Here is a 21,233-nt window from a genome sequence, read left to right as displayed (position 1 = left end):
TGGCACAAAGCATAAAATCTCTTTGTTGGGACACAAAAAGTGTCATTTTCAAGTGTACCTCTAAGGGCCTAAATTATTTTCAAAGATGGAGCTTTGAAATCTCAGAGAGGGGTTTCAATTAGAAAGCATGAGCTCACCGCCACTGGAAGAGCAGTCTCACCCTCCTCGTGCCCAGGCACAAGGTCCTCATACTTACACTGCTGCAGCACTTCTCACACCCCCTTTCCGAGTCAAATCATATCCTTAAGTCAGTTATTCCCTTCTCTTGCATTAGCAAATACAAAATTCTCAGTGAAAGAGGCCAACTAATACTGAAGCCCACAATCTAGTTCTCTAGTGCACATGGAACAGAGGATGGAAGAGGAGCAGGTATTTTCCCTTTCACAGCCAAATCAGTTTAACCACTTTGAAAACACTAAATCTGTTTTTAGACAAATTTTAAGATAATAAAATCAGCATTGGGATTCAAGAAATCAGTCATCATGGGGTAAGTTTCCCACATACTTAGAAGAAACGTGATCGTTTATCTCTCACAAAAAGCACCTTCAGTATACGCACCCAAAACACCATTTGCAATACTTCACAAGAACACAGTAAGTCTTCCTACTTGCTAAGCTTTAAAGTCTTAGCCTTTTTATTTCCATTATTTTAGTGAAAAACAAGTTGAGAACTAGGGCTTTACAAGCTAATCCACAAGTCAAATTGCATAGAATGACTGTATTTCTAGTTGTATGAGAGAACATTATATGGAGCTCTGCTGCGACATTTTCATGCTTTCCTAAACAAGATCTTAAAACACTTCTGAAACAGCAAAGTACCAACACAATTACTACCAATTAAAGACTTAACAATGGAATAGAATAACAAGAGAATGCTAACAGCAATAAATGGGAATTCAAAGAGAATACTTACTCTATATCCTTCTAAATCCCTCATCTGAATCTGCAACAGAGAGAGATCTCTCAAGATTTGTAGATTATCTTTATCTAGTTTGAGCGCATTCCGGTAACACTTGATTGCTTCATCGTATTTCTTATCAGAACGTTGCAAAAGACCATAGACATGCCAACCTAATGCATGTTAAGGAAGACACATTCACAATTTTCACAAAGTAACTGAAGTGCATCTGTGTTACAGACCAAACAACTTGGTATCTTCCTTGAAGATCAGCACCCTTTTAGGTTTGATTACTGCAGCCAGACTTTACTGACATATTTTAAAATATTAAATGCTTCCAAACAAGCAATAAAGTCTCATTTAAAAATCTTCTGTTAAATCACACTCATAACCCGCCCCCAGAAGTATTGTTACACAGGCTAAATGACCCAAACTCCGCAAGACCCAGAAGAGTTACTCCTAGAGATGCATTGTTTAAAACATACTACCTTAATTAGAGCAGCAGTTCTTACTCCTAGAAGTGTCTCATTCTAACAATACAATTGGTAAGTTCTACTCTTCCTCACTTGCCTATCTGTAACCTCAATTAGTGTCCAGATTTTACAGTAAGGGACAAGCACAGAGCTATGCTTTATTCACTGACAAAGGGAAATCTTAGCGTTTCTGTGCGTCAAAAGTCTTTGTCACATTCTCAGCATCTCAGATTTCCATCAGCAGTGTGCCATTTCAATAGACTTGTCTCACAAGCATCCTTTTTCATTCTGGAAAGATTCCGAATTCAAAGCATGAAACTAACATATGTCACAGCAATGCATCACACTGTGTGTGTTTACATCAGTCTTAAAAAGTCATATTGAAGGGAAGATTACTTAACATGATCTACCTTTTACTGCTCCAGGTTACTAGTACCTCATTGAGGCAGCATATCCCACAGTAGTAAATCTGAGCTTATTTTGATTTTCAAATTAGTAGTGGCTCAAAAGTTCTCTCAAGCTGCTCTCCCATGTGTCCCTGAAGCAGCAAAACACAGCAACTCTTGGGGAGAGGTATACACATCCTTCACCTGCTTTCCATTAAGATGGCACAAATAACTCAGTGCTAATAGACAAAATATTTAAGAGTTCTTATGCTACTGAATTGAAACAAAAGCAACTGTTCCCTCCAAAGATACAGATATTTCTGAACTTTGCATCTCAAAGTTGATAAAACACATAAAAAAATTCAATGTGTTATACCTGGTCAAATTAATCAAAAAGAACCAAGTTCCCTCTTTCTTACAAAGACTCATATCCTGAAGTTCTAAACATGAAGATATAAATCAGGTTTGTAATTATCAAGAACAGAAGATGTAAGTCTCCACCCAAAAGACAAGACTTGTGAGAATTAAGTCTGAAGGAAATTTCTAATACAGAAGCAAGAGAATCTGTTTTACATTTCTACAGGAACACCAAATTAATTTCAGTCAGCTGAAGCACACAACTCCACATGCATCTTTGAGACTGCTAGGAGAGCTGCTATTGCTGCCATGATGATTTAAGACTAAACGGGAAAGGGGGACAAAATTATTTTGGATACAGTTACAGCAGTTGGTCTAATACTGCCACTTCTTTCTGTAAATCCTCCCTTGCCTATTTGAGTTCAAGTATTCAGGACATAGATCAAAGTTAAATGTAGCATCTTCCTATACCTGTCTCAGAACTACTGGTATTTTAGATTCTTGTCTGAAGTAAAGACAATTCAGTCCAAAAGAAATTATGTGCACTTTAACAGTGCAGACTAAGATGATGCTTTGAGTAATTTATTAAGCATCATTACCATGCCTGGATTGAATTGGGAATCTGGTTTAATCTTTCAAAAATCATACTCTTCACCAAGCAATCAAATGAAAAAAAGCATTAACCCATTCAGAAATAAGTGTGTACAATAGTCAAGACTAAACATAAGAAATTTTAACAGCTGATACAAGCCAATAAAGCATAGTGCCACCTATTTATTATAGCTGACAGCTCTGGGCAGTCTTGCCTGTGTTCCTGCAGTGTCCTGAGTATAACATGCCACTACCTGAAACATTTACTCTTGAAGTAAGTACAGATCTCTGACCAGACTAGTACTCAAGTTATAACCAAAAATGGGTCAGAATTCATTTGTAGTTTGACCAGAAAATTTCCAGGTTTTTAAACAATTTTACAACAGACATTTTCCCCCAAATCTCAGTATGGGGAACCCCGGAAGAATTAAGGTCTTCTACTCCTCCTTTAACAAGTCAGAACACTGAAGTGGCCAGCTACATTTTCAACACCCTCTACCAGGTACTTTATAAAAAGCACAGATGACAAAATACACCAAAAGCACTTTCAAATGTTACTACAATAAGAACACATGGATGTATTGCACCTCCTCAAAACCAGCTACTGTAACAAGGTGACTTTATTAGCTACTGTCCACCTCTCCCTTCTAGCCAAGTGACAGGCATTAAGCTCATATAAAACAGGAAATGTAAACATTATTTTGGAGAACCTCCCAAGTTTTGCTTAGGTAGCACCGAGGATCAACAGTCCTTCAAGTTTTCATCAGCACTTCACAGCAAGTCACAAGCCTTTCCAAAGGATATAGAAGGAACCTCTATTAAAAAGCTCAGCCTCAGATCTCAGTTTCTCATGGACTAGAATATATATATTCTCCTAGTCTTGACTCTCCCCATGTACTGGAGCCCCACCATCAGGAGAGATTCAGATACTTGGGTAGTGACATTATGATAGCACATCAGGTGTTCTTAAAGTATGGTAAAAGAGGTCTGTTATTTCTGTAGAATTTAACAAGAGATGCCAACTGAAAGTACTGTGACAAACCTGATGTCTAGCCTGGAATTACTTCAGTATCAGCTAGCTTGTGCTCACTAGAGAAGTAATTCTGCATAGATAGATTAGGGGATTCTCTGTAGAGCTGTAACTATACATAGTTGAATGCAAAAAGTCGGAACTTCTTGCTTTGTCAGAGCTAGCTCTGTGGATGCAGCTTAAAAAAACCAAACATTTGTGCTTAATAGGATTTAGATTCGTTCACACTTTCTTTGAATTTAGAAAACAAGAATCCTTGTAGTCTTAAGGTAAGTTCAACAAGTCAGTAAAACAGTGATAAAAATCGACTAAAAGTCATAACCAAAAGAAAAAAAATGTTGTTTTAAAACTTGTCCAGAAAGATGGTCCCTTTGACCACCCCACCCCCCAAATTAGCTCTGAACATGCTCAGATCCCTCCAGCTTTTGTAGGGAAGCCTTCTAGACAGTTTTAAGAGTCAGCATGAATCACAGACAAGAATCAGTGATGCTGATAAATCCCACTCTGGAATTTTGTTTAGGAGTCAGAACCCCCCAAAATTCTCTACTCACCCAGATTGTTTTCCTTTCTGATTTAAGGTGCAAGACTTCTTACATATAGATTAAAGTTGCCTTGGTATTCCTTAGGTGGTCAGCTTTTAAGATCAAGGAGGTACAGATTATCTTTGTTTGTTCTACAGTACACCTCTACTAACTGATAACCTCCATACACTTAGAGATTTTTCCCAGCCTCAAGCTCCCTAGACATTTAATAGACGAATGGTATAAACAGCCATCCCTTTGTCTTAACTAGATTGCCATCAGAAAGCGTTTCCTGTGATAAAGGAAGATTTTTTTTATATTAAAAACTTAAATATTTAATGGGAAATTTACCACTTATAACACACAACTCAAATGCATACAAAACAAGTAAAGCATTCAGTGCAAATCTGAAGTAGCCTCCTATCTGTGGCTTATCCCAAAGGTCTTGGGTAGCTATTAAGTATTTCACAGGTATAAACTTTTGGAAGACAAGCTTAGAACAGAGCAACACTTGTCAAGCCACTAGACCTAAACCATTATCTAAAATTTAATGGCAAAATAGGTGTTTTTCATAGCACCTCTAGACTGGGTTTCTTTTACCTTTTTAAGAGAGAAGAAAACTTCAGAAAAGTCCAGATTTTTACAAGCCATACCTATTCTCTGCCGAAATAAACAGCATAGATGGTCTTTTCCTAAGAGATAAATGTAAAAGGCATTTTTCTTAAATATTCTGTGAAATTGTACAAAATAAAACAAAACCTTATTTGAAGTATTTGATTACCAATTAATATTCACTGTACAAACCTGTCCTGGTTTCAGCTGGGATAGAGTTAATTTTCTTCCTAGAAGCTGGTACAGTGCTGGGTTTTGGATTCAGTATGAGAATCCTGTTTATAATACACCGATATTTTAGTTGTTGCTAAGTAGTGCTTGTCCTAAGTTAAGGATTTTTCAAATTCCCATGCTCTGCCAGCAAGCAGGTGCACAAGAAGCTGGGAGGGGGCATGGCTAGCACAGCTGACCCAAACTAGCCAAAGGGATATTCTGTAGCATAGGACATTATGCTCAGTACATAAACTATGGGGAGTTGGCCAGGAAGGGTGGATCATTGCTTGGCCATTGGTCAGCAAGTGGTGAGCAACTGTATTGTGCACCACTTGTTTTTGGCTTTTACTATTTTTTGTTATATTCCTTTTCATTACAAACATTATAATTACATTTTATTGTTATTCTATTATACTTTTAGTTAAACTGTTATCTCAACCCACAAGTTGGTTTTTTTCCAATTCTTCTCCCCGTCCCACTGGGAAGGGGGAGGAGTGAGCAAGCAGCTGCATGGTGCTTAGTTGCTGGATGGAGTTAAACCACAAGACCACATTTTTAGACTTCTTTTAATACAGACCACATTATGTACTTCAAAAGTATGTACTGATGTAGCAAAAAAAAAGTCATACATGCAGGAGTGAAAACTCATAACAAAAATATCAGGTTTTGTATTACAAAGGATACAGACATGACTCTTTACATCATTACGAAGTCCTTTACGAACAAATTCATATGCTTCTTCCTTCTTCCCTAAGCAGTTCAAGGTCAGTCCTTTCATCGCAAGCGTCTCTGTAAGAAATATCATATACTTATATTTCTGACTTCCCACATGCCAGTTTCACAGCGCAGATATCCTTTGAAGTTGTTACACAGTGAAGTTCCCCATTAAATGATAAATTTAGATCACTATAGCAGCCTAGCACAGCTGAAGACTGTCATATGGAAGAATTTCCTTTCTTGAAATTAGTCTTAAAGACCACTGCAGAGCATCATACAGATGTGATGAACACAGACAACACAAGCTTTATTAATTAAAAAATACACTTCACTGGCTTTAAGGGAGTTAACAATAAGCTAAAGCATATTTAGAGAGCTGCTCAGTGTGTGTTAGAAGTTCCAGGAAGGAAGAACAAGTAAAAAATCATTAGGTTTTGTTATACCATAAGAAACATATCTCTCTCAGTCAGCTCCACTATTACAGGTTGCTTACAAAGCATTAATTAAGAGGAGCATATTTCCTGCTACAGTATCTTGGGGGTAAGACACCTTCTCAAAGTAGTAACATTTTAATCAACATTGAGAGGCACAAGATTCCAAATAATACATTGATACAACCATTGCTCCCCTCTTCTCCCATTCTTCAAGTAACACTGTGGGAAACAAGTTGCATGTAATGCAGGCTCTGCGCCTGAAAGCTCTTCCAGATTCTTATTTCAGGTTTCTTTGCTAAATAAAACCACTCAGTTTTGGCCCCTGCCAGGTTAGTCACATTTTCACCATAGTACTCTGTTTTTCCTCCAATTGCAACCTTTTCCCCAGTATTAATGGCAACAGCCCATCATCTCAAGGTCAGTCATAACAGCAGCTTGAAGTTACATTGATAGACCTCTTTAACACCTTTTTCTGTAAAAGTACACCTAAAGTGAATGATGATTAAAATGAGCCAAGGTTTTTGTTTTGTTGTCCTACATCCATACTGTAAGAACAAAGAAAGCTAGAATGATACGTTCCAAATACGTTTTCAAGCTACCTGAGCTTGAAAAAGATTATCCCCACAGCAGGAAGGAGGGCAAGCTACTCCTACCTTTCCACACAAGGGAGTTAACTGTCCAGCCACAACAATCCACCTATTTGCCACCTTCTCACTAAATTTTTCAAATTCCTTGTCTCTGAAGCTAAGTGTGACAACAGTACAGCTTCCCATCAGATCATTTCATTGGCTTAGTTCTGCTTCAGCTGTTCGTTCCAGGCTTTGCTCCCAAGCTTCAAAGCCATTAGTGGCTCAGAGCCCAAGAAGTATGTGGACTGCCAAGTCAGCTAGTTGTCCTGGAAAAGTTTAAGAGGCAGCAAGAGCAGAAAAGACAGATGTATACTGAGATGTTATAAAACACAAGTGCTAGTAGAGACAAATGCATTAGGTCGGAGCTGGACAAGCCACACGAGCTTTTCAGCAACAAGAAAACTGTACTTTTTTTCTTCTAGGGAAGTAATGAAGACAAGGAAGAAACAACAGACACTGATGGAAGCATGAAAAGGATTAGGTGAACATTTTGCCAAAATCTGACAATGTCAAAGAGGAAAATAATTTTACCGACACAGTACATGCACACTAAGTGTTAGGTTGCTTCAGCAGCAGACAAGAAAAATGCACAGTATCAGAAGAAACGATTGGCTGAACCATGCAACAAACCCTGTAATACATAAGACTAGAACATTTTATTGAAGATTAAGTTCTGACAGATGTAAATAGAAGCAACATTTTGCTGCCCCATTTCCTGAAATATTTATCAGAACAGGATCTCCAGATTTTGTCTTTAGCTTCAAGTCTTAGCAGAACAGTATCACACTTAACTTTGCTCCTTATAAGCAGCAATTTGGTATGCAGTACAAAAAATTTAAGAGTATGAACTTGACAAAAACCGCAAGAAGGCAGAATACCTCATGTAATATTCAAAAAAAGATGGCTTGCTATTAAATAGGAATGTAAGAAAAACCCACACTAGCATTCCGACCCAGAAACCTAGAAAGGGCAACTTACTTGGAAGCTTCACTGAAGTGTGCTTCCACCATATATTTTGATCTTCATCATCCCACCGCACAGGAGTGACTGAGCTGCGGTGGAAACTTGGTCTGAATGCACAAAGACTAAAAATCCAGAGCAATTATTCACTCATAAGGACAGAATCACTCAGCAACAGGCTCCTTTCTTTCCCAACAGTATGGAATAGACTAATTATACATTTACGATCACAACAGGAGGGAAAAAAAGTCTTTTGAATCTGCAGTTACCTCCATGTTCAGCGAATTTCGGGTTAGAGAGGATCATCTTGCAGAACTTGAGTCCATTTTTGTACTGTTTTTGTTCGTAACATTTCTGAAAGAAAGGCAGAATACAATCACTGAAATGCATTTAAAAACAGAGCACCTTAACATACTATTACAAATGCAGTAGTTCTTTCAGCAAGGTACGATAATCAGATCACTAACAAGCTCTAGTTGAATATGACTCCATATTACATTGACTTTTTCAGCATTCAGAACAGTATCTGCCTTCATTTACATGCAGCCAATGCTCTACCTCATGGTCTCCTTTGTATAAAATGTTAGTAATTCTTTTTCAACAGAAATAGGAAAGGCAAGCAGGAATGTCTACTTTGATTCAGAAATTCTTAAAATAGACACACAAAATAGAAACCTTGACTCAACAGAACTTTTGAAAAGAGTTAGTCTTAAAGATTCTAGACACTTCTTTCAACATCTCATTTTCCTGGCCTAGTGACCTCGCAAAGTAAGAAGTCTCAGACAGAAGAATTTCCTTGTTGCCAACGTAGACTTCTGGGAGGAAGAAACCATGAATCAGGATAGATCTAATGTAACCTCAAAAGTCTATATACAGACATTTGGGGAGGAAGAATTTAGCTGGGTATTAAAAAAAAAAATCTAATTTCTAGCTGCAATAGTACAACTAAGGGCTACTTTTAGATTTATTTAGGGTACCATTTACCTAATCACTAGGTAGACTGGCAAACAATATGGTTCAACTGGGGGAGCACAAGTTAAAAAAACAGGACACGTGAACCTCAGTCCCTTTTCTTCTTTTGAAATATATTACCTGATGTTAGTAAGTCAGTAAGGTCTCAGTAATTTAAATCTTTTATTGATCACTTTAAAACAAATTTATTTAAGCCAGTTACAGGCATGCTTGTATCAGTAAGCTTGAAAGTGATTTAAGGTCATTTAAGCTTCTTAACTTGAAGAAAAAACAAAACAGGCTTAACATGGCACCATTTTCAGTTAATAAGGTGCATTGTCCTGCTGTAATTTAGACAGTTATTCTAGGGAGAAACTATGTCATTCCAATTCTGTGCTAGAGTACTTTAACTGTCTTTCATAGATCACTCCCATTCCATCAGTCTTCCAGGATGGAGGTAAAAAACCTCTTAAATCAATGCGGAGTGTAGTAACTCCTTTGCAGTCATAACACATCACATTGCTTCCCAGGACACAAGCAATACAGAAACATGCCTCTATTCACTTCTGGGTAACTGGCTAAGGTGCCAAAACAAGGGTACTCCTGCAGGCTGTTGGAAAGGGCTTAACTGCAGTTTTTAAGTCTTTGTTGCCTGAAACTCAAGACATTTGCAGTTAACCATGATTAATTGGAGACTTAATCATAGAATAATTTAGGTCAGCAGGAACCTTTGGAGGTCACCTAAATCACCCCTCAAAACAAAGGAGAGCTAACCTTGATATGAGATCAGGTTGCTCTGCCTGGCTGACTTCTGGCAGGATGGCCAGGAAGTTCCCATCAGAGGCAAACAGTTGCACTTATGGCAATTAACATTTAAGCAACAGCAACAAAAAGGACTTGAGAATTTCCAACTGAGAACTAGCTTCCACATCTCTATCTGAGACAAGCCAGGTTGCAGCAAAACTTGGTCTCCTCTAGGGGAAGGTCAAAATTCTCCTATTCATCTATTTTCTTCCTTCTTAACAGAAGATGCTTAGTATCATTTTTAAAGAATCATAAGAGAATACCAACCATGCTCTAAATATGCCTAAAAAAGTAGAATAGTGAGTGAACATTCATCAACAGTTCTACAACTCTTGGAATCTTGAGTGAAACTCCAAATATACAGCAATGCTTAACCATAGAACACAAGCTACTTGAGTCAAGTTTGCACTTAAAACAGATTAACTACTTGAGGAAATCATATCTATTATTCTTTTTCTGACATTCTTATCCTATAGAGTTCAGTCTCAGAGCTAGAATAAGAACTGAACTTAGATAATTATAGGCAAATTTGAGATTTTTGAAGAACAAACAGTATCACATTTTCCAAAGGCCAACGAACGAAGAGAGAAGTAGATGCTCTCCACAGCAAGAAACACAAGTTCAACATTCACAGTTGTTTGGCTTGCTGATAGACAACAAGCATACTTGTACTTGCCAATGAACAGGTTAGCTCAAAATCAGACACAAACCACAGCATTTCTTGCCCAGCTGCTAGTTACTAGACAAAAGAAGGGCTGACTACAAAAACATGATGAATTTGTATCAAACACAGCTTTATACAATTCTACTGCTTATGGGACAAGCCTTGGTGGTTAGTCAAAACATGACTGACTAACCTGCCCCACTCCCTCCAAATACATACACACACATGCATTTGTAAATAGTTATGTAATTACACCAATATATTGGCTTAAACATATACCAATATAAAAGTACTTTGCTCAGCAATACAGATTGACTCATCAACAACATAGATATACTGAAAGGCTTACAGGTTCAGTTACATGGACAAGCCTGGGGCTTTAGAACACCCAAACTTCATGAATGGACTGCTTTAAAACTTCTGTCTGTCCAAAAACTGTGAATGAACACACCATGCTCTACCTGTAACTTCTTTACAGGAGACCAATGTTTGATAACATATGATACCATCACATTTTATAGTACAAATGGGAATTTCATAATTGAGGAACCTGATGTCTCCATTATGTATTCGAGTTTTGTACTAATTGGGACAAATACAGCTGAAATCCGATCATTACTATCTGTCCCATTGCATCATGTCTTTGGTACATTAAAAGTTCAAGCCAAATATGCTGGGTTGTTTTAGTTTTTTAAACAGCCTTGTATGTTGTGCTTAATGTGAGGTTCCCCATCACCCTTTTATGGCAATAATTTCCTGCTAAAACTAAAGCCAAATCATGAATGGTTTACACACTTGAAACCTCAGGGGGAGACTTTGGCAAGACCAAAATGTTATCCAGAACTTCTGCTACCAGATGTTCCTGGAAGGATGTTACCTCCTCTGGCAAACATCCCATTCTGGTTCATTCCCTTTTTCAACATTAACTCAAAGATATAATCTATTTGTAGACTTTGCCATACAATTAAACTAGACATAATTTTATGCACTTTCAGGTTAAGTATCATGTGCTTCTACACAGAGGTCAGATGGGCACAGCATCTAGGAAGTAACTGTAAGGGTAGAAAATACTAGTAACAAGGATACACGATTGAAGAGCAAAAGGAGACTTTAATTCTACATTACAGTGCTTTGCTGCTTCTACTTAAGGAACTGCCATTCACAAATTCTAATTTTTTAGAAAAATGTCATGATAGAAAAAAATAGAGACTAAAACCCTTTCAGCCTTTGATCAGACAAAACCCCTTCCACTACTAAATACCAACAGAATCAGGGATATGAATGGCTAGCTAACATTACTTAGAAGGATTTCATGCATCACTACTCAATCCCATAAACCATTTACATATAAGTTATGTTTAACTACTTGCAACATCAGGTTAGTAAAGGGATGCTTTTACAGACTACACCTCCCTAGACAAAGCATTTGTCACTTAAACATCTTTTATTGAGAGAACTGATACATTTTTCACATACAGAAGACAGTTTAATACACAGATCAGCAATTTAATGGCTCAACATCATCTCACTATGGCCCTCAGACAGTACACTCACTTCTGAGAAGCCATATAACAAAAAATCTGAACTGGCTACTCAAAGAGACTGCAGTTGCAGCAACGAATTCTCTTCCTCACTCCCTGTCCCTAGTGTCTCTGAATGTACTGAAGGGACATATAACCATTTTCACACAAAGGCCAAATAAAATGCAGTATCCCATTCAAAGAATGAGGACACATACCACATCAAACCAAATAGCAGTGTCAAGCATAGCAACCAGGCTTCCTTGATCAACTTCAATGTTTCAATAGTTGTAAGTTAAGATGGTCTGTGGCTGTAACACAGCTGCAGCAAAGTTCAACCCAAATGAGACACACTGACTAATCTCATGTCTGGTTCTTCATAGAACAGAATCATAGAATGGTTTGGGTTGGAAATGACCTTAAAGATCATCTAGTTCCAACCCCCCTGCCATGGGCGGGGACACCTTCCACTAGGTCAGGTTGCTCAAAGCCCCGTCCAACCTGGCCTTGAACACTGCCAGGGAGGGGGCAGCCACAGCTTCTTTGGGCAACTCATTCCAGTGTCTCACCAACCTCACAGGAAAGAATTTCTTATATCTAATGCAAATCTACCCTCTTTCAGTTCAAAACTGTTACCCCTCATCTCATCACTACACTCCCTGATAAAAGAGTCCCTACCCATCTTTCCTGTAGGCCCCCTGTAAATACTAGAAGGCCACTATAAGGTCTCCCTGGAGCCTTCTCTTCTCCAGGATGAACAACCCCAACACTCTCAGCCTGTTCTTGTAGGGCAGGTGTCTCCGGGCCCCTCATCATCTTCATGGCTTCCTCTGTACCTGCTCCCACAGGTCCATGTCCTTCTTATGCTGGGGGTCCCTGAGCTGAACACAGTACTCCAGGTGGGGTCTCACAAGAGCAGCGGGAGAGAATCACCTCCCTCAACCTGCTGGTCATGCTTCTCTTGATGTGGCCCAGGATAAGTTGGCTTTCTGGGCTGCAAGCACAAATTGCTGGCCCATATTCACTTTTCCATCCACTACTACTCCCAAGTAGTTCTCCGCAGGACTGCTCTCAATCCACCCAGCCTGTATTTGTGTTTGGGATTGCCCTAATCCATGTGCAGGACCTTGTACTTGGCCTTGTTGAACTTCATGAGGAGGGTTTGCACAGGCCCACTTCTCAAGACTGTCAAGGTCCCTCTGGATAGCACATCCCTTACCTCCAGTGTGTTGATCACACCACACAGCTTGGTGTCATTGGCAAACTTGCTGAGGGTGCACTCAATCCCACTGTCCATGTCTCCAGAGATGCAGAACAGCACCAGTCCTAATACTGACCCCAGAGGAACACCACTCATCACAGCTCTCCACCTGGGCATTGAGCCGTTGACCTCAGTGTGACCACCCAGCCAATTCCTTATGCACCGAGTGGTCCCTCCATCAACCCCATGTCTCTCCAATTTAGGGACAAGGATGTCATGCAGGACAGTGTCAAATGCTTTGCACAAGTCCAGGTAGATGATGTCAGCTGCTCTTCCCTTACCCACTAACGCTGTAACCCCATCGTAGAAGGCCACCAAATTTCTGAGGCACGATTTCCCCTTGGTGAAGCCATGTTGGCTGCCACCAATCACCTCCTTATTTCCCATGTGTCCTAGCATGTGTAAAGGGGGCTTATAAGAAAGATGGGGACAAACTTCTTAGTAGGGCCTGTTGCAATAGGACAAGGGGTAATGGTTTTAAACTAAAAGAGGGTAGATTTAAACTAGATGTACGGAAGTAATTTTCTATAATTAGAGTGGTGAAACATTGGAACGGGTTGCCCAGAGAGGTGGTAGATGCCTCAACCCTGAAAACATTCAAGGTCAGGTTGGATGGGGCTCTGAGCAACCTGATGTAGTTGAAGATGTCCCTGCTCACTGCAGGGGCGTTGGACTAGATGACCTTTAAAGGTCCCTTCCAACTCAAACTATTCTATGATTCTATGTACAAATTTCTTTAACAACACTGCAATTTGGAAGTTGGTTTTGCTGTCTCTTGATAAGAACTTGTCAAATGCTAAATCCAAACCACTGCCAACAATTTAACACTTTTCTCAGATCCTACCAGTGCAGCCCACATTCTATTAATCCTAGTCTGCACATCAATAGGCTGACTTGCCAGAAACATGCTGGACCATCAGAACCACCAGTAAGAGAAGTAAGCATTTTAACTGTTTTAACTAAGTAGCTGAATAAAAACGCTTCAAACTTAAACTTCTAATGAAGCTTATCAGTCTTCCCTGCTAGTGTACTTCCATATAATCCTGCTTGCTCAGCACTCAGTTTCTGCATTCTTCTTGCAAGGTAGTGTCTTTTCTCTTGATGCCAAGATTTTGGCGCAAAACTTTTTTTGACAACACCTAGGATATATTTAAACAAAATGTTAAGATTATATTCTCCATGCTCACATGTTCAATTTTTTAAACTGTGTGTCTGCTGTGTAACACTGATGGATGGCTGGGTAAAGAAGGAACAGAAGAGCTAAATGTGGAACATTAGAGCCTAGAGAAAAAGGACAAAGCTTACACATCAAGCCCTATGGAAAGAATGTTGGAAGTCAGTTGTCCTGGAATTCTGTCCAAGCCACAATGGAGATAAAGTTCAGTAATAAAAACACCTCAGAGTTATCACTGACTGCAATTCTGATCAGCAACTTTTCCTGGGAGCATTCTCACAAGTATTTAGGGGCTGTTCAAATTATTAATACACATTTCTAAACAAAACCAGGCACAATCAATACAGGAACATCAGCATACTGTCAGTATTCTCAATTGGCATTTAACACTTGGACCTTTTAAAAAAATCCTTCCTTGTTTTATTGCACATCTCTAAAACACTGTCATCTGTGTCTAACAGACAATCTAGGTTTCTCACAGCAGCTGATGAAATTAGTTATGTAAATATCTTAGTCAGATTTTAGGCAGAACTCAGTATATACTGTTAGAATATGCTAGCAAGTAATATTCTAAATTATTTACCAGTTTGACAGCAAGTTACAACACTATCTTGTTTGAATGATATATGAATGAGTCACAAAAGAGTTCAGCATTGTCTTGGAAATGCTCCTTGTATCATGAAATATTTGGATACTTTGCAATACTGACACAGGTAAAGAAAGCATCATGATACTACTAAATTTCAGAGAGACTAGGGACCTTTGCATGAGGTTCCCCAAACAGCAACCCCCTCTCCACTCTGATTTCAGTTTACTGATGTCTGAGACTATGGAAAAAAGTTCAGCTGGAAGGGGCTTCAGCTCATGGAGGCCAAGGAAAAAGTGCATTACCGCTTTCCCACTTTCACATCATCTTAGATTTCTAGTCCCCAAACAACCCTTCTGGAGTATCAACATGTTCTTCTATCCTTTCCCAAAGCCCTACTGCTATTTCATATATGCATGGCCACCCCTACTCTCTGCTGGCAGGAGTGGTTAACCTCATCAGCTGAAATTAAAAGATAAACTAGCTCCAGCTTTGCCTGCTTCAACTGTCAAAATGGACAGGTCACATAGTTCTCCCCCAGACCTGGGGACCTGGCAATGCAGAACAGTGCCGAGTCAGACCACAGATGGTGACATACAACAGAATAAACAGCCAGCATCATATATAGTGGTAACATTTTGATTAAAGTACTAATGTCACAGTAATGTCTAAGCTTTCACTATCTTCACTCTCTGTATACAACAGCATTTCTTCCTTTAACCAGCTTCTCAATTATTTAAGTTAAAATCTACAGAATACACAAAACATTTCCACCTGCATTCTGTACAGTAACAGTTGTAATCACTGCTGTTTGTATTCTATATTATTGGCAGAATAAAACTGATATTGTACCTATTACCAGAAAAAACACATGTGGTAAGAGAATGTTGTTTCAACATTTGTTATCAGAGACATCTTTAACAGCCCTATAAACTACACCTCTTTTAAAGGAGGAAGCTCATTATTAGAAAGCTTGCCTTAAATTAAGACCTAGTCTAGTATCACGCTGTGCACACACACTCAATACAACTTGAATCCCTAGAATATCCTTTGCTTTGAAGAGGCAGAAACAAAAGAACATGCAGTAGAAAGAGCTCTTGCTTACAAGTACTTAGCATCTGTAACTTTTTCACTCTTTGAGTTAGTAGAATTCTCTACCATTTATGAACACATGGATGCCTCTGCAAAGCAGTAACTACAACAGCAACACACTAGAAGTTAGACAAGTCATAGCCTCATCATACATTTTCAACTAGTTTCTAAACTACACTTAGTGTAGAGGTACAGAAGAGACCAATCTGCCACATCTCCTGAGATGAAACTGAAATTTGCCTAGCAAGAACTCAGACTGAGCAGGTGCTCCACAAGCCAGTGGAACTGCATCTGTGAGCAGTTAAGCAAATAAAACTATCAACATCAGCACTGTTCTGTGAAACCTGATACACACACACAATCTCAGGCTTTAAAAAGATGTCTAAAAACGTAACTTTAAAGCCAGTTCAAGTCAATTATCAATGCAAGCCTTCAACAAAAACTTCATCTCAACATTCTGTAAAAGATTTCACAGTCATTGGGACAAAAAAGTTGCATGAATCATAACTCATGAGGCCAGAGAGATCAAACCCACCTGGTACAGGCCACCAGAGATAGGATACAAGTGTTAGATGCATAGGGAGAGGCTTATGAGTAAGACTAGCATCATTACAGTTCTCACCAGAATGTTCTCAGCCTTCGGTTATTTGTACCTCACCAGTCCTCTGAGCCAAAGGGTAGATCTTCATACACACAAAAAAGTAAAGGGCTTCCCCCACACACACATCCTTAAGTGCCTAAAACTTTTCATAGCTACTACATCTTGCAGCAAAGGGTCCTACAGTTTAACTACATTTTTGTTAAGAACTTGTTTGGAGTCTGCTACTTTGCAGCCACAATTTGTAGCAAACTGAAAACTAGGCATGATAGCTTGAAAACAGGTAAGTCCCTAATTCTCCAGATTGTTCATAACTTCAGAACTTCTATTAAGTTATTTCTCATTCAAGAAGGTCATTTCATACTTGCATCCTTCTTCTGAGGGGGCAGGACCAAGGGAAACAGCCACAGCAGTGGTCTAATAGCATTTTTCTTTTCCCAGGATTCACTAGCTTTTAACTACTGCACAAGGAAATTGTTTCAACAGAACCTCAAAAATACATAAAAATCTCAAATCTTAAGGGCAATCCAGCTCACAGCCCCTACTAGGTGTACTCCAAATTAGGATTTCCAAGTCTAAGATTCATCTGCACGTTTACAGGTGGCCTTCACTTCTTGTGCCATGAACAGCTTAGTACAACTGAACTCTTCTTGCTATTCATCACTTGCTCTGTTCGATACAACCACAGGCAATTAAGAAAATGTTCCAGCACAAAACACAATGGGACTTAAGTCTGAAGAGTTAGTTACCATTTATTCATACAGGAGCTTTCTGTAAAAAAAAAAAAGTCCAGAGTGAATAACAACCAGCACCATTCCATGGAAGCCTGCTTTATGAGCCTTTCACGACAACATTTACAAACTCCTTTTGAGAAATTAAAACATGTATATTTATTTGGGACAAAGTCTTCTCCTAATCAGACTGCCTCAAGTCACTTACAATTGTGAAGCATGATTTTCCCCATATGAAAGTCTTACTTATCATTAGTCTATTGTCTATCCTCCACAATTCTGTTATTTCAGTGGTCTGCGGCTGGCCAGGCATCCTCACCACTCTTTTGAAAGTCAGTATTGAGGAAATAGCCTACACTCTTCCTATGCTGTCCCTCCTTAGCAGCACAAGTAACAGTCACATCACAAATCAGTCTTATTAGTTACACCAGAAGATTTTTACTGACAGCTCCTATCTTCAAAGGAAGGAATCTTTAACAGATACTCCAAACATCCACTACTCCAGTACAATTACAATGCCTACCTCAGCTATATTATTCATCTCATTTGGGAGACATTAATTAGCACAGCATCATTCCTTTCCAAGCATTGAGTTTAATAGTTTGGTAACTCCCCCATATCATTACTAGGAGACTGACTATTTGCATGCTTATAATCTTTTATTATTAAATAAAATGAAAAAACTTTTAGACTATTATGAATAAGAATTAAGTCTACAAACACTTGCATATTTATCTTTTATCAAAGATGAAATCTATTAAGATTGTCACAGTCAGGGGAAAAAAAGGACACTACAGAGAAGCTGAACAACTCCTCAGAGATAGGGCACTTGAGATAATTGCTAAGATTTCCTCACCCAAAAAAGTGGAAGATAGATGCCTGAATGAACTAAGCAGCAACAAGTCACTGTTACAAAGAGATATACTTGTGGACTTTTTGTGTTTAATTACTTGAAGTCAAACAAGTAAATAACTAAACTGTTCTCAGTAAGAGTAACAATGCCTTGTATCTGCAGAGGTACTAGGACTTAGCTCCCTCACAACAGGATGAAATATTCACATGCTAGTCCTTCCTCAAGGAAAACACAATTGCAATTAAAGCAAACTTTATTTTATGCAACAATATGTGGAATTCACTGAGAAATCAAGGAGTTAATTATTTACAGGTGTGATACTATCCACAGTTATATTAGGCATGAAACAAACAGCAGACAATACCTTACACTGTGTGTTACTGGGCAGACACCAATAGTTGTTACAAGACACTAAGCATTTCTTAAAAACAATTTGGGAAGTAAGCCATGAAAGTATGACAACCACCCCATGGCTTTCCTCTAAAGCACTCATAGGGACTACTACCATGCCCTGTCCAGACAGACCTGACTTGAATCTATAAAGCCAAAGCTTAAAACTAATTTTAAGGCAAGACATAGTTTTCTCAGGTGGAGGGGAGGAAAAAAAAAAAATCAAAGCTGCTTAAACTGAAACATACTCTGAAGACAAGCTTACAACTCTGTTTTAAATGCACAAAACATCTGCCTAAGCTTACTAGAAGTAAACACCAAATGCACATCACCAAATTTCAATATCAACAAGCACCATTTTAAAGTTACAATATGTACATATTTATTTTAGATTGCATCAGCCCCTTTCACTTAAGAAGTCACATGAGCTGAGGACTGATTTCAAGTGGCAAGAAACACAGCAGCATACCTGTATTACATTTTGTTTAGGGATGCCTTTCTCTTTCTATAAAGGATCCAGGAAGCTTCCAAACACTTCCTTCATGCCTTCTGTGAGACTGAGAAGCAAAAGGGAAGAGCCTGAAGTTGCTCAGTTCCTCCCTCCCAAGCAACATCACACCTGTAAGCATCATCACAGCTCCCAGGGGAAGAGCACTAATCTGAGGAAAAAACCCTGTAAAAGAACTGAAGTAAGGCTTAAGAAACAAAACAGACCTGGAAGTCAGGACAGCAAGAGAAATGAGCTCCAGCACTACCTTACAGTAGTACTAAGAAACTAGAACTATTACCTATGCTGCAATTGCTATTAGTTCCCTAATCACAGCACAGCTAGTTTTAAGTCTGCTTGTTCAAGTACTGCCAAGCATGCAGGCACACAAACTGATGTGGCTTAAAGACTATTTACTCAGCTTCTTGAGCAGACTTCACAGCTTACACTGAACTCCATGAGGCCACACTAGTTTGGGCAGCTCTGTAAGCTTCATTTGCTGTTATGTAGGCATCTTGTTCAGACTGCTGATAACCTGTCTCACATGTTATATATACACACACCCCCCCCAAGTCACTAACTCCTGGGTAACTCTCATGATCTCCAAATGAGTTACCCATTTCATAACTGCTAAATCTTCAACAAGTGTTTGTAAAAAACTCAGTCTTCATATATGAGTACAGTTTCCTCACATTTGTTCTAAGTTATTTGATCACTACATGCTTGTAAGGTCTTATTATACAGTCTCCCCCACTCCCAATTTTTAAAATGCCCACAGCATCCCTAGTAATTTCAAGTATTCTGGCAGTGCCAAAGTAGGCACAAGCTGCTTCAACTGAAGAGCCTTTAGCACTACAAGCTATACTACTACACTAAAATACTCTGAAATATGTCAAGCCAGCAAAGGGTTCAACTTGTACTATGTAGACATTAGTATTCCAGAATGGGAGTGCACCATGAAAAAGTCAGAGCTAACTAGAAAAAGGAGTAAGAAATTAAGTTTCAAGAAGTATCAACACATGAAGTGACAAACCAACAAGTAAAAGTTTGTTATTAACACCTCAGGAACTGTGACTAGCCACTGCACAGCACCAGTTAAACCTTCTGAAGCCTTTAGAAAGCAAGTAAACTTCCCTATCAGCTTCACTGAAGTTTCATGCATCTTTTTCCCCTGCCTATGCACTTAGGTTTTGTCCACCACTTAATTAAAAAAAAAAGCTAGGTTGTATAAAGTATGATCTCCAGAAAAGGTCTTCTATGTTTCAGTTGAAAAACTTCAGGAGTGACTGCTACTGTGAACTTGTTTGCTACTAGTAAGAATAATCACTTAACTGTTCTAATATTAGTCATGTATTTTTAGCAGAGAGAAAGAGGAGTGCTAGAATGACTTACTAAGATGCATACCATAAGCATGCAGTAAGCAACAAATCACCATTGAGAAACATTAAGTCTTTTAAAATCTGCATACTACCCAAAGCAGGTAAAAGAAAACAGCTCAGAAGCACCTGCTGAAACGCACAAGCTACACCGAGTACAGGCAGCTTACACAGAGTTTGTTTGGAGCTCAGCTTCCTGAAGCTAAAATGCTCACCTCTCAAACACAAAGTTACTGAAACCAGCCTAACAAATTCCAATATAACTGAAGAAACTCGCGCCTGCCAACAGATTACCACTGTGCTGCACAGACCTCCTCTGCCTGCAGACTAGCAAACTAGCACAAAATGCCTCAGCTTTGTTGAGGCTGGAACTCCATTACTATCACACTGAAAGTTCATGAAAAGGGGACTCTTGTATTTTGGTGTGGATTGCGGTTTTTTTCTTGGGGGGAGCAGGGCTGGAGGCTTTTTTCTTTCCATAAAGATCTAGCATTATAAAATATACGATTGAGTAGAAACTTACAGTTAAAGTGAGCTCTTTCTGTAAAGTTACCTCACAAATACTAAGTGTCCTTTACACTATTAAGCCTCACAGAGCTGAAGCAGCCCAAGATAATAATTGAATCACAGTAGCCCAGCACGTAAAAGTTGAGACAAGTCTTCCAAAGGACGTGTGGAGTCAGGATACTTTACTGCAGCAGACATCTTCAACTACACTTAAGATTGCTCATTGAACTAGCACTGATATAGTCCCCACACTAAAACTGCCGTTCTTACTGAAAATGAAGTACCTACGGAGATGAACTTAGCAACACCGAATCCCTGCTAACCCTTGCACCATGTTTCGAGGTCTTCTTCCACCCTCCCGAGCGCTGCGACCGGGGCCAGGAGGCGACTGCGGCGAGCAGGACACCAACCCCTACGCC

The 21,233-nt window shown here is 39.1% G+C and overlaps 1 protein-coding gene across 7 annotated transcripts in view; it reads right to left on the bottom strand.

Annotated features, from left to right (window-relative positions):
* Positions 1 to 21,233, bottom strand: part of NAA16 (N-alpha-acetyltransferase 16, NatA auxiliary subunit) — a 74,920-nt gene that overhangs the window by 51,884 nt on the left and 1,803 nt on the right. For 2 of the 7 annotated variants that reach the window (XM_074859568.1, XM_074859567.1), the window contains exons 2-4: positions 8,090 to 8,174; positions 5,765 to 5,869; positions 913 to 1,070 (exon numbers count right to left, since the gene is read on the bottom strand). In XM_074859568.1, coding sequence (XP_074715669.1) covers positions 913 to 1,070; positions 5,765 to 5,869; positions 8,090 to 8,126 — 300 coding nt within the window. In that variant the 5' untranslated portion in view covers positions 8,127 to 8,174. Of the gene's footprint in view, positions 1 to 912; positions 5,185 to 5,764; positions 5,870 to 7,838; positions 7,913 to 8,089; positions 8,176 to 18,913; positions 19,052 to 21,233 lie in introns of those variants that run through there. The other 5 variants (XM_074859569.1, XM_074859570.1, XM_074859572.1 and 2 more) reach the window with 5 other exon arrangements.

Source organism: Strix uralensis, chromosome 2 (genome assembly GCF_047716275.1).
Source record: "Strix uralensis isolate ZFMK-TIS-50842 chromosome 2, bStrUra1, whole genome shotgun sequence".
In the NCBI taxonomy this organism is placed as follows: domain Eukaryota; kingdom Metazoa; phylum Chordata; class Aves; order Strigiformes; family Strigidae; genus Strix; species Strix uralensis.
This window is presented reverse-complemented; position numbering and strand designations above follow the sequence as displayed.